Source organism: Salvia hispanica, chromosome 6, assembly GCF_029641045.1.
Source record: "Salvia hispanica isolate PSC_SH4W2 chromosome 6, Shi_PSC_v1, whole genome shotgun sequence".
Classification (NCBI taxonomy): Eukaryota; Viridiplantae; Streptophyta; class Magnoliopsida; order Lamiales; family Lamiaceae; genus Salvia; species Salvia hispanica.
In genome coordinates this window covers 39,030,407-39,045,056 of record NC_142697.1, presented here as the reverse complement: position 1 = coordinate 39,045,056, position 14,650 = coordinate 39,030,407, and the positions used below count along the sequence as shown (strand labels likewise).

General features: G+C 34.9%; 1 protein-coding gene across 2 annotated transcripts; it reads left to right on the top strand.

Moving 5' to 3' along the window:
* The first annotated feature begins 6,601 nt into the window (after positions 1-6,601).
* On the top strand, positions 6,602-14,171 carry EMB1441 (zinc knuckle (CCHC-type) family protein). 2 transcript variants are annotated; one of them, XM_048103551.2, is made up of 14 exons: positions 6,603-6,798; positions 7,031-7,143; positions 7,360-7,456; positions 7,534-7,658; positions 7,808-8,342; positions 8,471-8,656; positions 9,466-9,759; positions 10,003-10,155; positions 10,984-11,138; positions 11,638-11,743; positions 11,832-12,758; positions 13,062-13,143; positions 13,393-13,731; positions 13,834-14,171. In XM_048103551.2, the coding sequence occupies exons 1-14, from the start codon at positions 6,694-6,696 to the stop codon at positions 14,031-14,033; spliced, it is 3,417 nt and encodes a 1,138-aa protein (XP_047959508.2). In that variant the 5' UTR covers positions 6,603-6,693; the 3' UTR covers positions 14,034-14,171. The 2 variants fall into 2 exon arrangements, 1 of the variants encoding a protein (XP_047959508.2); XR_016132642.1 differs by lacking the exons at positions 13,393-13,731; positions 13,834-14,171 and having other exon boundaries at positions 6,602-6,798; positions 11,832-12,869; positions 13,062-13,142.
* Positions 14,172-14,650: the final 479 nt, after the last annotated feature.

Below are 14,650 nucleotides of genomic sequence, written 5' to 3'. Positions count from 1 at the left end.
TTTGGGTTAGTATACAACTAAATATGTCGCTTTTATGAGAAGCTACTATAAAGCTCCTTAATTATTATTAGTTTGAATTCTGCAATTTTTTCTAATACTGTAACTTATACATAAATTTGAGTAATGCATGCATGATATTTACATCATTCAAATGAAATGAATAAATGTACACTTTACATGTGGAGTTAATTTGATAACATACACAACTTATACAAGTTATATTAAATTATGTGTATGCACAATATACATATGTGAAAAACAAAAATGATAACGCGGGCCAATCGGAATGAAGCACGTAACAACAATTAATGAAGTCAATGTGTTCAAGTTTCACGAAATCAAGGAAGATCTGTACAGTGAAACAAGAAAATTCTAGCTACTTGTTAATAATCATATAGTTACGTTTAAATGTTGAAAATATTACCTTTTTTAGCTCACGAAGTGGCGAGTCGACATGTATAAATTAGCCAATACTTATGTATGTGACATTTGGAATTGTAAAGGGAGGGGACCATTTAGCCACTAATCATAAATATATATATGTGTGTGTGTGTCACGTTCATGCATTTTCTTTTTATTCCTATCTATAATCTATCTTCATCATGACTACATCTATGTTGTTTTCATCATAATCTTTGTCAAAAATGCTCCAACAATGACCCTTGGAGGCTGCTACACAGTTTGCACATATACGGCTTCCAAATAATACTAATCACAACTTTAATTAAGATGTGTATAAACTCATAAATGAAATTAAATGGCATTATAAGAGAAATTTGTCCTACATAAAATTCCAGTCCAATTAGCACACTCTCAATTAACCAGTAACCTGAGTATGATTGACCTGAAATCCACTGAACTGATCCGATTGACATCCGTACATGCAAGTAATAGAGTCGTTGTACATAACTTTGATGACTAGGTTTCTTATCTAGGCGATATTGATTAAGTAATAATTGATGACAAGATTGATGGAGGTAATGGAAATGTAACTAGTTACATAACGAAAAGCACAGCAGTTAGATGTTGAGATGAAAGAAAAATTCCAAGATTGAGAGAGAGACATAAGGTCCAGATTCAATGTGATATTAACATATAGAGTCAACTGTATACGTGTCCTCAAATCATACTCCAACATTCTTATAAGCATAAAATTAAACAATACTCCATCTTCTAGATTTATGCATTAAGTTAGATGAGTTGGAATAGATATGTGTTAGTCAGTCGGACAATGGGTCGATAAGTTTGGTCTAACGTTGGCAACATCGAAGCCCATGTGCTATTCTAGTTCATTAACCACCTATAAGGTTAATCAGATTTTTCATTTGAAATCATGGGACTAATGATGTTTTCTATATTGACATCCCAAAAGAAGCGACGTACTAATTACTCCCTCCGTCCACGAAAATTCGTCCCGGTTTGACCGGGCACGGGTTTTAAGAAATGTAATGGAAAGTGAGATGAAAAAGTTAGTGGATTGTGGGTCCTACTTTTAAAGTATTGGTTTTATAATAAAATGTGAGTAAGAATGAGTTAGTGGAATATGAGGTCCACTACCAAAAATGGTAAAAATGAAATGGGACAAATTTTGGGGAACAGACGAAAATGGAAAACTGGGACAAATTTTCGTGGACGGAGGGAGTAATATGTTTGGAATCATGCCATATATACTAGTCTGTTTATATGTAATTTGCAATAAAGAAAAGGAAAAGTTGACTACATACTTGTAGTTAGATCCATTGCACAAATAAAATCTGATGACACATTCTTCAATAAAAATATAAGGTAAATGATAGATTTTTTCCTATTATTTGAGCGCTTATCTGAAATATATATTCCACCATTGAGGTCATTCCGATTCAGTACTCATCGTGTTTTTTTTATTAAAATGTCTTGTAAAAGAATTATGGCGATGAAATATCGACATGACAAACAAAATTACTCATCGATTACCTAAATTATACAATGATTGTCCAAAATTATACATTGGTTACTTAATCGACGTGTAATTTTTACTGCCACGTCAATAATTCGATCGGCAAATTTTTTGACATTTTATTCTGAAAAATGAAATGATAGATACTAAATGATATAAGTTGGACAAACATCCCAATCAATGGACAAACTAGACCATTTAGTCACTTTTGAATCTTTAAGTACTATCTCCGTCTCTTAAATTTTGTCATATTTTGACCATGCATGAGTTTTAAGAAATTTAAAGGAAAATCAGTTGAAAAAGTTAGTGCAATATGTCCTACTTTATACTTTTAGTTAAATGTGAGTGGGAATGAGTTAGCGAAATGTAGGATCGTCCACTATAAAAATTGGTAAAAAGTGAAATGTGACAAATTTTGAGGGACGGACAGAAATGGAAATATGTGACACAAACTTTCAGGGACGGGAGGAGGAAGTATAATATACTATATGAACAATAAAATTGGATAATTGTATTTCAACACTGATGTCTGTTTGGTTTTATTTAATAAATTCTTCTTGCCCTCAACGACAAAAGTCTACCTTTGGCACTACTACTAATTAACAAATAATCATGATTTTGTCACCTATATATGTATAGTGCACGACTCGAATACTTGATGTAATGTTTATAAATTGTATTTATATCATAAATTCTTGTGTGAGTATAAAAATAAGTTTCGTAAGTGTGTTTGTTGATTGGTCTACATGCACTGTCGTATTGTGCGGTATTACGCATAAGATTGCTCATCAAGAATTTAAGAGGCTTTATATCTATGATTCTATATATTAAATGAGTGACTCTAATATATAGTAAGTATTGTTTATGTATCTAAAAGGCCAAAGTAAATTATAGTACTATATTTCATACTATTCCGTACCCTTGGATCATAAGACATAAATAGAGGAATTGTAAGATTGTTTTAAAAAAAAAATCGATAATCGAATATCCGACTACAATACATTTGAGATACGGTCATCCTTATAAACACATAATTAAACAAACTCTTTCTTGTAAACCAAATATATTGTTCATGATGGGACGAAAGCAGCGTAGATTAAGTCGCTTCTTCAACGGAGGTTTGGCCGGTGCCAAATCCAGTACCCCGGCTCGGATGGAGCGATGATGAAGAAGATGTTTCAGTTGTTGGGCTAAGGCCTTGGCCATTAATTTCAACCCGACTAACTGCATGTGTTGTTTGGTTGTTGGATTTGAGCTATTAATTACTTGTTGACCGACCATAAAACAATGGAAGCTCGTTTCTTTTCTCAAATATAAATCCATGTATAAACTCTCTTAGTTGCGATTGGGATTTGAGAGTGACCGATGCGGTAATCAGTGAACCCTCTATCCTGACTTCTCGTCCAATGCCGACTTATTTCAACATCATCTCGTTTAAATTTCCGGTTTCATCATCTCACGTATGCATTATTATACTTTGACGAATAGAAAACTAGCTAAGTCCTTAAAAGGTTGCTAAAAAGACTATAACTTTAAAGCACAGTTAAATGGCCCCCATGTCAAGAACTTGGTCTCACTAGATGCATAATTACCACAGTTAAATTAAAAAAATGTCGTTGAAATAAAATAAAATAAAGAAAAGCATGTAACATTACCCCCATTTATGTGTTAGCAATCATAAGATGAGATTAGCAAAGAAAAATGTTAGAGATTAATGGTGCAACATGTTCTAAACATGTCATGTATGAACACGGCAACTAAAGTGTGCAACTTTCTTCACGTGTGAGACAAACGGTTGCAAAAAGTCCCAGCACTAAAATTAAGCTGACTCATAATCGCATTTACTCTCTTAATAAACCCATTACTTTAACCATTTAAAATTACATCATTATGCTCTTCATTTAATTCTACAAAAATTTGCATTAACTAAATTATTACTTAATTTTAACTACAACACGATATAATGATCAGTATTCATTATACATTAGATTATTTTGAAGTTAAAATAAATTATGTTTAGGCTGTGGAACCCAAAATAGAATAAAGATTTGGGCATTAGAGTTTTTTTTTTGCAATTAAAAAAATTGAGCTTAAAATAGTAGAAACAAGATGTCAAACTCATCTTCCTTTTATTCAAATGATTGATGGCAAACTCTAACCATTGGTGAAAAATACAGAATTATTTAACTAGTGTTGTAGAAAATTATTCTTACTTATATACTTGTATATTAAATGTTGTGACATAAGGTTTCAAACCCTAAGCAAGTCTATCAAGTCAAAGACACCACGCACGTAGTTGACCATAGCATACGTGTGTTTACTTGTCAACAAATGAAGCTTCGAGTTTAAATAAATAAATTAATAAATTCTCCCCCTCCACTGAGAAGTTATATACTCCATTTATCAACCTCCCAAAAGTTTTATTCATTTAGTTTTAGTTAACAAGAATTGAATATTATCATTATAGTACATTAATGTCGCACTCAATTAAATATGACAATATTGTACAAACACATGGAAGAATTCAATCTAGTGAATTTATCATGTAAACAATTATTAATTATTTCAAAATAAAAAATAAAAAATCACAGGCATGTGGAGTTCAAATGCTAAAGAGTGAGAGACAATATCATATTCTTCAACCCAGTATAAAATGAATATAAATCAAGAGGTCAAAACATAAATAAAAAAATCAGACCTAACAATTATTGAAAATTATTTATATTGTATTAGTAGCCAATTTTGTTTGAAGGTCAACGAATCAATCCATGCTATGACGGCCGTTGAAACTCTAAATAAAATGGGGTACCATCTTTGAATCTTAAAACAAGAGGGAATTTCTATATTCTGTTGATTTATTGTTTTGTGTTTGTTAAGTCATTTATTTGCAAGAAAACCTAAATTTAAAATTGACATACTACTAGTGGAGTTATATCTACTTCCATTATAGATGCTTCTCTCAAATCTAACTAATTTGGGAATTTCTTATCTTATCCAATTCCTAGTATTATTTATGTATTTACATTTGAAACCCAAAATTCAAGTCCAATGGGCTAATATTTCGGTTATTGTTTATATTTTAATACTCCATAGGAGAAAAAACTATAGATTGACTATTGAGAGCAGTCACAAAATGCCAATGTATCTCTCTCTCTCTAGAAAATTTGAGTGAATGATTGGAGGAGTTGTTGGTGTATAGGAGGACTGAAGTCCAGTGGCTGCACTGCATTGGTTGTTGAATGATATGAGTAAAACAATATGATTAAATTGCAAATTTATCGAATTTCGTAGAAAATAATTTGGAAATTTGACTCTCTAACTCCATCATTTGTCAAGAACATTCCTTGACATGATATGTCAACTAGAAAACCAACATTGCATAAAAATTCTTCCTCCCCAACCCAATATATATGATGTTAGACTTATGTAATGCTTAGCTAAAAATAATTAGGGTTATGTGTTGAAGGAAAACTATGCCATTCTAATTATTTTATGTGCCTTTGTTTTGGCCCATTATTCGAATTTGAGGCCCAGTTATAGGGTAATATTGGGTCGATTGATGTATTTGGACTTTCAAAAAACTAGTTTTGCATAAAAATATTGCCCACTTCATTCCATATTTAGCATATCTTTTCAGTACGAAGGGAGTAGATATTTAATTATGTGAATTAAAAAGAATAAAGTAAGAGAGAAGATAAGGTAAGAGCGATGAAGAGATCATAGAGATATAGAGAGAGGATAAAGTATGAGAGAGAGTGTGCATTGCTTTTTACCAAAAATGACTCTATTAACGTGGAGGAAATTGAGTGCTAAAAATGACTCACTTTCCTTTTTGGCGTGACCCAACCAAGATGATAGAAACACTTTTGTCTCTACTTTATTCCCTCTCCATTATTCTATTCTCCCCACTTAACACAAAAAGGAAATTGCATAAAATCACGTGCCGCCCAAGGAGAGGTCATCATCCTTGGAATGGAGGGAGTATACCGTGATATAGAGCAGTATTTTAGAATTACCACTTCTCTAAAGCATTACTAGAGACCAAATTTTAACCAATATATCAAAATATAAATAATGAGATTGAATTTTAATACTTTCAGATTTGAAAATATGGAGTTCGCTTTAAGGGCGTTTTAGTTTAGAGGATGGGTAAAACAAACTTTAAGTAGAGTCTAAATCCATTCATTTTAAATTATACCGTTCAAGGATCATTTCATAGACAAAAGTAGTGCATTTTAAGGACGTTTTAGTTGACATGAGAGTAAAACATAGTTTTAATAAGTAGAGACCAAATCATTTAGTTTAATTATAAAGTTCGAGGGTTATCTTATAGACAAAAATGATTCATTTTAATGGCGTTTTAGTTCATATGAAATTGGAATACGGAAAATAACAATAGACAAATTCGGATTTTGAATCCACAAAGAAAAAACGGCAGAAGAATTGGTAATCGAATTGTAACATGGAATGTAACAACAATAACAAGAAGATGTAGCCAGCAAATCCATTATCATCAAGATAACAGATGCAATTTAGATGAAATTTTGGCCAGTTATGAACAGAGATAATGAAGGTGCGGCCCGTTGTTAGGCCCACCAACCAAAACGTTTGGATTTCGGCCCAAAGTCTCAAACTAATTCGTCTTTGCTGCGTCAATCAACCATTTCCCCATTTTGAAGATTCACTCTAATTCTGCTGATTCAGCTTTTCCATCCTTGATTCAATTTTATCGAGCTCCGAAAATTTAGCCCCGCGTCATGGTGAAGGTACGGATGAACACCGCCGACGTGGCGGCGGAGGTCAAGTGTCTCCGCCACTTAATTGGTATGCGTTGCTCCAACGTATACGATCTTTCTCCCAAGGTACTTAGCTCATGCTCCAACCATCTCCGCTTGTTTTTGTGCTTACTATTGAGATTGTAGATGAATTTTATTTTTGAGCTTAGGCTTTTGCTGTTTCTTAGGTTAGAGATATGTTGCGATTTTCTATTTGCTTCTAATTGTTGAGAATCGAGATGAAATTAGTTGTTTTTTACTCCATATTCTATGAATTTACTCTTCGAGACTTAATCCTCATGTGAGAAATGTATTATAGACGTATGTGTTTAAGCTGATGAGTAGCAGTGGAGTCACGGCGTCCGGGGAGAGTGAGAAGGTTTTGCTGTTGATGGAGAGTGGCGTAAGATTGCATACAACAGTTTATATGCGGTAAAATCATAGCACGTTTTTTACATATTTCTATTCCAGTTATTCAGTCATTTAGAAATTTGAAGGTCAACTATGCATCCTCAATACAGGAAATTTTAGTTTGCATGTTAGTGTGATCAAGCTATATACTAGTATGAGCTTACACTGCTACAGCGCGGAACAGCTTTATTGGGAATGAATGTTTTCACTGACATGGATAGGTCATTTCTCATATAGGGACAAGAGTAGTACTCCATCAGGATTTACACTGAAACTAAGGAAACACATAAGAACAAGAAGGCTCGAGGATGTGCGCCAACTGGGATATGATAGGGTATGCTTTCTTGATTGCAAATAATATCATCTTCACATGGATATATTTGAATTTGAATAATCTTGTGTTGTGTTCAGATAATACTCTTTCAATTTGGACTAGGTGCTAATGCACACTATGTTATATTGGAGCTGTATGCTCAAGGGAATATTCTTCTTACAGATCCTGACTTCACTGTCCTAACTCTCCTGCGGTCACACAGGTTCTTATTTCTAATGCTTGTCTATTTCTTAGCATCTAATCTGAATAGTCCGACCATCCACCAATAGCTGTAAAACTTTGCTGCTCTCTTCAGCATGTGTTGTGTGGACGATGATAGCTATGTTAACCAATTATTCTGCCAAATAACAGGGATGATAATAAAGGGCTTGCAATCATGTCACGCCATCAATATCCAGTTGAACAATCTCGAGCTTTCGAGCGTACAACTAAAGAAAAGATGTGTGCAGCCTTTGAATCTTTTGTGGAGGGCAAAAAAGATCAGCAACTTGATAATTGTGAAACTGCAAATGATAGCTCTAATGTCCCCATGGGAAAGCATGGAAGTGAAAAGAACACAAAGGCGAATGAGTCAAAGAAAACTGATAATATTCGTGCGAAGCAGGCAACTCTGAAGGTTGTTCTTGGGGAAATTTTAGGTTACGGTCCAGCTTTGTCTGAACATATAATATTGGATGCTGGTCTGATGCCGAGTATGAAAGTTAGTAAGGACTTCAAATTAGATACTAATATTGCTGAGGCATTAGCTGAAGCTGTAATGAAGTTTGAGGACTGGCTAGCAGATGTCATATATGGTGAGAAAGTTCCAGAAGGTTATATCGTGATGCAACAAAAGAATTCAGGAAAAAAAAGTGATGATGTATCTGATAAAGGGAGTCCGGAACAGGTTATTTCTTTGATGTCATTCTCATTTGTGTTTTTGTAATTGGCTCTTGGAAGAAACGTGGATCTTTTTTTTCTGTTGGGATGTTGTTTGTTAATATTGAGTTCTTTTCTTCTTCTTTTTTATGGCAGATGTATGATGAATTCTGCCCTCTGTTGCTGAACCAGTTCAAATCAAGAGACTCTACACAGTTTGAGACGTTTGATGCAGCCCTGGATGAATTCTATAGTAAAATTGAAAGCCAACGTGCTGAACAACAGCACAAGACTAAAGAAAATTCTGCCATGCAGAAACTTGAAAAAATCAAAGTTGATCAGGTTAACCATTTATGCTTATATTTTTCCCGAACACAAAAGTGGTGGAAATTATCATACGTGTTCCTTATAATACATAATAATTTCAAGATGCATCAAGTGGTGTTTTGTCCAATTGTTTCTATTTGTACTTGGGTCTGTTGTCTAAAATTTTCTGGGATAGAATGGGGCAGGACTAACACTAACTTGCAAATTGCAGCTTGCCCATCTCAGCTCACCAAATTTCCTTTCTAGAACCTAGGTATGAATTGACTTAAAAATGTGACTATATAGTAATGACACTAAATGATAAATGTCTGCATGATTGCAATGAAATAGATTCTAGACTTCACTACCATTGGTTATATGTTCGAAAATGTATGATGATCTTTGGTAAATAGAAGCTCCAAGGCAGCTTCTCTTATACCCATCACTTCACTCTTTGCAGGGGCGGAATTTGCATGTATAGTAGCTTCTCTACTCCCTATTGATGTGACTAAAGCATCATTTTTATTTTTTAATGAATGTAAGAATTAAGAAAATTACTGAATAAATCTTTTATACAGAAGAAAATTGTAAATAATGAATTTTATTATGTGTTCTATTTTTCATGAGTCGGGGAGATATTGGGTTTCAGATTCATACCCTGATTTCTCACTCTTATCATGGCTTCCTTTTTAAAAAATGGGCAAATAGACAAAAATATAACGGCTAAGTCACATTGGGATCAACCCAAAATTTAAAGGTAGCTCAGTGACTGAAATAATTTTCTGCTATTTCTTTGTTGATATCGAGCAAGGCATTCATACTAAAAGCTTGTTTTGATGCCACAGGAAAGCCGTGTGCATGCACTTAAGAGAGAAGTTGAGCAATGTATGAAATTGGCGGCACTGATAGAATACAACTTAGAGGATGTGGATGCCGCCATCCTAGCAGTCCGTGTAGCTCTCGCCAATGGTATGAGCTGGGTTGATCTGGCTCGTATGGTGAAAGAGGAGAAGAAATCTGGAAACCCTGTGGCTAGTCTCATCGACAAGCTTCATCTTGAAAGAAATTGCTTTACGCTGCTTCTAAGTAACAATCTTGATGAGATGGATGATGATGAGAAAACACAACCTGTGGACAAGGTATTTCATACATATGGAGCCTCTAACATTGCCTTTCTTAGTCATGTTGTGTATAATCAGAAATAAACCCTTCAGATTTGTAACCAAAAGTTTTCTTATTGAGAAAAATAAAGCTTAACATTACAATTGTAGTAAGTATGTGTGCATTTGATAAGATCCCCACATTCATAGTACTTTGGAAAGAGGAAAGGAGAAAATTGACAGAGTCTTAATGCTCGGTTCTACTGGGAATGTCTTTCTTAGGTTGAAGTTGATATTGCACTTTCAGCTCATGCGAATGCTCGTCGGTATTATGAAATGAAGAAGAAGCAAGAGAGCAAGCAGGAGAAAACCATCACAGCACATGAAAAGGCATTCAAAGCTGCTGAGAGAAAAACCCGCCAACAACTTTCACAGGTAGCTGAAGATTTTATTTGCTTTCATTTTCCAATATATTGCTTCATCACTGATGAAATCATTTGAAACTTTTACTTAGTAATTTGTCTTCAAAGTTGATTAGCTCTCAATTTTTTAATTTTTTAATCTGCTCTGTCCATTAAGTTACCAGAACTAACTGTATTATGGGAGTTTGACGTTGGCATGATTTAAATACCTTTCAGAACATATTCTAAGAGGTATCACAGATGAACACATTCTGTTTGCTACCTTTGGTTTTGTACCCAAGCAATAGCTGTAATTTTTAAAGTGGTTGGTATGCGGGAAGAGGATTGGGCTAGTATCTTTATGGATTGAAGAATAAGATATGGATAAAACTATCCCTACTTGATTCACTTCATTATTATGATTGGTAATGGCTAAGAGATGCAGTACTTGAATTTGAAAGATCTTTGATTACTTGTTCAAAATGATCACCTTATCTTATGAATTTTGTCCTATGAAAACTTGGGAATTTTAAATACCATTCCTATAACCATATCACTAAGTAACTAACTATGAGTTTGTATATTTTCCATAAATTTATAATATTAGGCTATTAGCAAATAACTTTATAAATTATCCTGGAATCTCATTAATCATGTTACTTTTTTCTTGCTCCATGGTTGTAAATAGAATATGAAAACTTTGTCATTATTAATATCTCATTGTTGAGGTCTGCTCGAAGTAACAGAGATTAAAATGTGATGTTTTAGCTAGTTACTATTATGATTTCCGTGTAGATAACTGCTTGGCCTCCGTGTATTGTTCTTCTTCAAAGGTGCATATTATTTTCCATCTTCTTTGCAGGAAAAAACAGTTGCCACAATTTCACATATGCGCAAGGTTCACTGGTTTGAAAAATTCAATTGGTTCATCAGCAGCGAGAATTATCTGGTTATCAGTGGACGAGATGCTCAACAAAATGAGATGATAGTAAAACGCTATATGTCCAAAGGAGACCTGTAAGTAATTTGCATAAACTTTTTAATGGATCTCTTTTGCTAGATTTTTCATATAGAAGTGATTGACATTGTGCTCTGCTAAATAACAAGTTCATTAGTGCTATTATGTTGGAGTGATCCACCCGTTCTTTCTTTTATGTATTCATGGGCTTCATTTCAGCTTTTCTTTTATATATATGAGCACTGGTGTATGGCATGTTTTGCCTTGTCCTTTCAGTTGGAGCTGGGTCACATTTTTCCCATTGCATGGAATTTATTTTACAACAAAGATTTTTGCATGAACGTATAAAATGGCATGATTCTAATTGTTTTAATGTCTCTAAAGCAATGTGTGTTCTTTCTGCTATCCTATCATCAATTTTTTGCTATTACAGAACAGAGTGAACCAACTAATGATTTCATGCTTTACTTTTTGTTGCTAACTAGAACAGCATTTTTCTTTTCTTTTTTGATATTTGGAATTATTTGTTTGCTTATGCCTATTAGTACTTGAATATAGGTATGTCCATGCTGATCTCCACGGCGCATCTAGTACAGTAATCAAGAATCACAAGCCTGAAAACCCTGTACCCCATCTGACTTTGAATCAAACTGGATGTTATACAGTAAGTTTGCAATGTCCTTGCTATTAATTTGTGACATCTTCCGTGCAGCACAAGGTAAGCAAATTAGCCATCTATCTTTCTTATGTAGGTGTGCCACAGCCAGGCTTGGGACTCAAAGATTGTTACTAGTGCTTGGTGGGTGTATCCTCACCAGGTTAGTAAAACAGCTCCTACAGGAGAGTATCTTACTGTTGGAAGCTTCATGATTCGCGGAAAAAAGAATTTTCTCCCTCCCCAACCTCTTATTATGGGTTTCGGAATATTGTTTCGCTTAGATGAAAGTTCTTTGGGATCTCATCTGAATGAAAGAAGAGTAAGAGGAGAAGAGGAAGGAATTGATGACACTGAACAGAATGAACCTTTCAAAGAGATATCAGACTCTGGTTCTGATTCTGAGAAGGAAGTATCAGGTGAAAAGGAATCAGACCCATCAAGCCTCATTTCTCTGTCATCAGAAAGACCACTAGGGGAGGGCTTATCCTCACAAGCCTCATCCGGAGGCTTGGAAGTTTCTGAAGTAGCTGTCAATCAGGATTTTTCTAATGAAACTACTACTTTGGGAAATTCCATTGGTAATGATAAAGAACGTGACTCTTCCAGTAAAACTGCTGCTGCTACGCCAGATTTTCAGGATCTTATGGATAGAGCCCTTGAGCTTGGATCTGGTACCACATCTACTAAGAATTATGGGCTCCAACCCTCGGGAGAAGATGTTGTGGAGGAACATGACCATGAAATGACAAAAGCAGCACCGAGAGATAAACCTTATATTACAAAAGCTGAAAGGAGAAAGCTCAAGAAAGGTGAGAAAGAGGGTGCTGTTGCGCCTGCTGAACATGAAAAGGGAGCAGAAAGAAATCATCACCCTGTAAGCCAGCCAGACAATGATGTTAAAACTTCAAAGGCAGGTACTGGAAAAACTAGCCGTGGGCAGAGAGGAAAACTGAAGAAGATAAAGGAAAAGTATGCTGATCAAGATGAGGACGAGAGGAACCTTAGGATGGCTTTGTTGGGTGTAAGTATTAACACATTAGATTGACCATATTGGATTACGGAACTTCGTATTACCTGGTCGGGTGGTTCTAATCGCCTCTTTGTAATATGCGTCCTTCAGTGCATGCCAATGGTATTAAAGCAACTAGTTATTACCACAGCTGGAAAATATGATCCATCTTATGCACACACACACTAAAATAAGGATAATCGTTGAGCTTTTCATTACTAGCTGTATTTCTTAGTAGACCTTTGTAAAACTAGTACTATTATTATTATCATGCCACAGATTGGTTGTTTATTTGACTTCAAAATCTATTTGCAGGCTGCTGGGAAATCAAAAAAGAACATCGAGAATACTGAGAATGAAAAGGCCGCTGCAGAAAAAGTGGTCAAGCCCACTACTGGTAAAAGTTTGGATAGACATCAAAACAAGATGATTTTTCTGCTTACGTTTCAATGTCATGATTACCTTGTGATAGTAGTTCATCACTTTGTGTATATCTTGTTATATCTGGTCTCCCACTTCCCCTACCCCATTGGCTTTTTAATTTGTTCTGTTTGCATTCCAAGACTTGCTTATTTGGACCCAGTTTTCCGAAAAATGATAAAATGGATCTCGTACTATGGATATAAACGTTTCCCTTCATTTTCAGGAGCTGCAGATGCGGTAAAGATATGTTACAATTGTAAAAAAGTGGGTCATACATCGCGAGAATGTCCGGAACATCCAGATGATACTAAAAAGAGCAAGACAGGTGGCAAGATTGAGAGTGCTGAAAGTGAGATGGATAAGGTGATGATGGAGGAAGATGATATCAATGAGATTGGTGAAGAAGAGAAAGAGAAACTAAATGACGTGGACTATCTAACTGGAAACCCAATCCCCAGCGACGTCTTACTCTATGCAGTACCTGTCTGCGCCCCGTATAATGCTCTACAAACATATAAATACCGTGTCAAGTTAATTCCCGGCTCATTGAAAAAAGGGAAAGGTATCACGTCTATGAGTTTTCCTTGTCATATAATTTTACTATCCAGATGTCTATCCACTTGGTTTGATGATGTACTGAGACAAGAATGTGTTTGATACGCAGCTGCCAAAACGGCGATGAACCTGTTCGGTCACATGCCTGAGGCATCAAGCAGGGAGAAGGAACTAATGAAGGCTTGCACAGATCCTGAGCTTGTTGCTGCCATAGTTGGTAATGTAAAGGTTTCAGCGGCAGGCCTCACACAGCTGAAGCAAAAGCAGAAGAAAAACAAGAAAGCAGCAAACAAGGGAGCAAAGAGTTAAATATGGATGATGAGAGAGAAAAGTTGCAAGTTTTGTATTTTTAGTATGTACTATACAGTATACACCAATACACCATGTCTTGAGTTTCTTGATAGGTTTGGCCGCGTAACTAATGGAAATTCAAAGGGTCTTGCTACTTTTTACGTCGTTTTAGGTGGCATCCGATCCGATCCGATCCGATTAATGTGCATCTTGAATAGAGGTATCATGATGCATACCAAAGCTGTGCATCCTTTATTTCAAGCCATTTTTGTACTACACAAGTTTCACTAGATATATTCTGAATTCTCTTTACCCTGTTACTTAATTTTTTAATTCATCCTATTTATATTTCAGGGCATTCCTTCAAAATAATTTAATTAAAAATTGAACTTATCGAAGAGTGTAAATAAGATCTACTATTGTTATATACTGTATTTACCTAGTAGGAGTAGTATGTATTTAACGCAGTACATGTATGTAGATTTCAAATATGGTTAAAAAAACAGTTACCAAACGATTGAAAATGTACGTTACAGTCCCAACTTTCCTTCTAAATAATCCAAATTATCTAATTTGCCTCAACCCACAACAATCTAATGCGTAATTTCTCAAAATTTCTGAAATTTTCTGAAATT

What these genes read in the sequence shown, in the direction of transcription:
- EMB1441 (XM_048103551.2), top strand. Translation starts at nt 6,694, where the DNA reads ATGGTGAAGGTACGGATGAACACCGCCGACGTGGCGGCGGAGGTCAAG. An exon ending in CCCGCCAACAACTTTCACAG is followed by an intron (nt 10,156 to 10,983) that starts GTAGCTGAAGAT and finishes TCTTCTTTGCAG; the next exon opens with GAAAAAACAGTTGCCACAAT. An exon ending in CTCATTGAAAAAAGGGAAAG is followed by an intron (nt 13,732 to 13,833) that starts GTATCACGTCTA and finishes TTTGATACGCAG; the next exon opens with CTGCCAAAACGGCGATGAAC.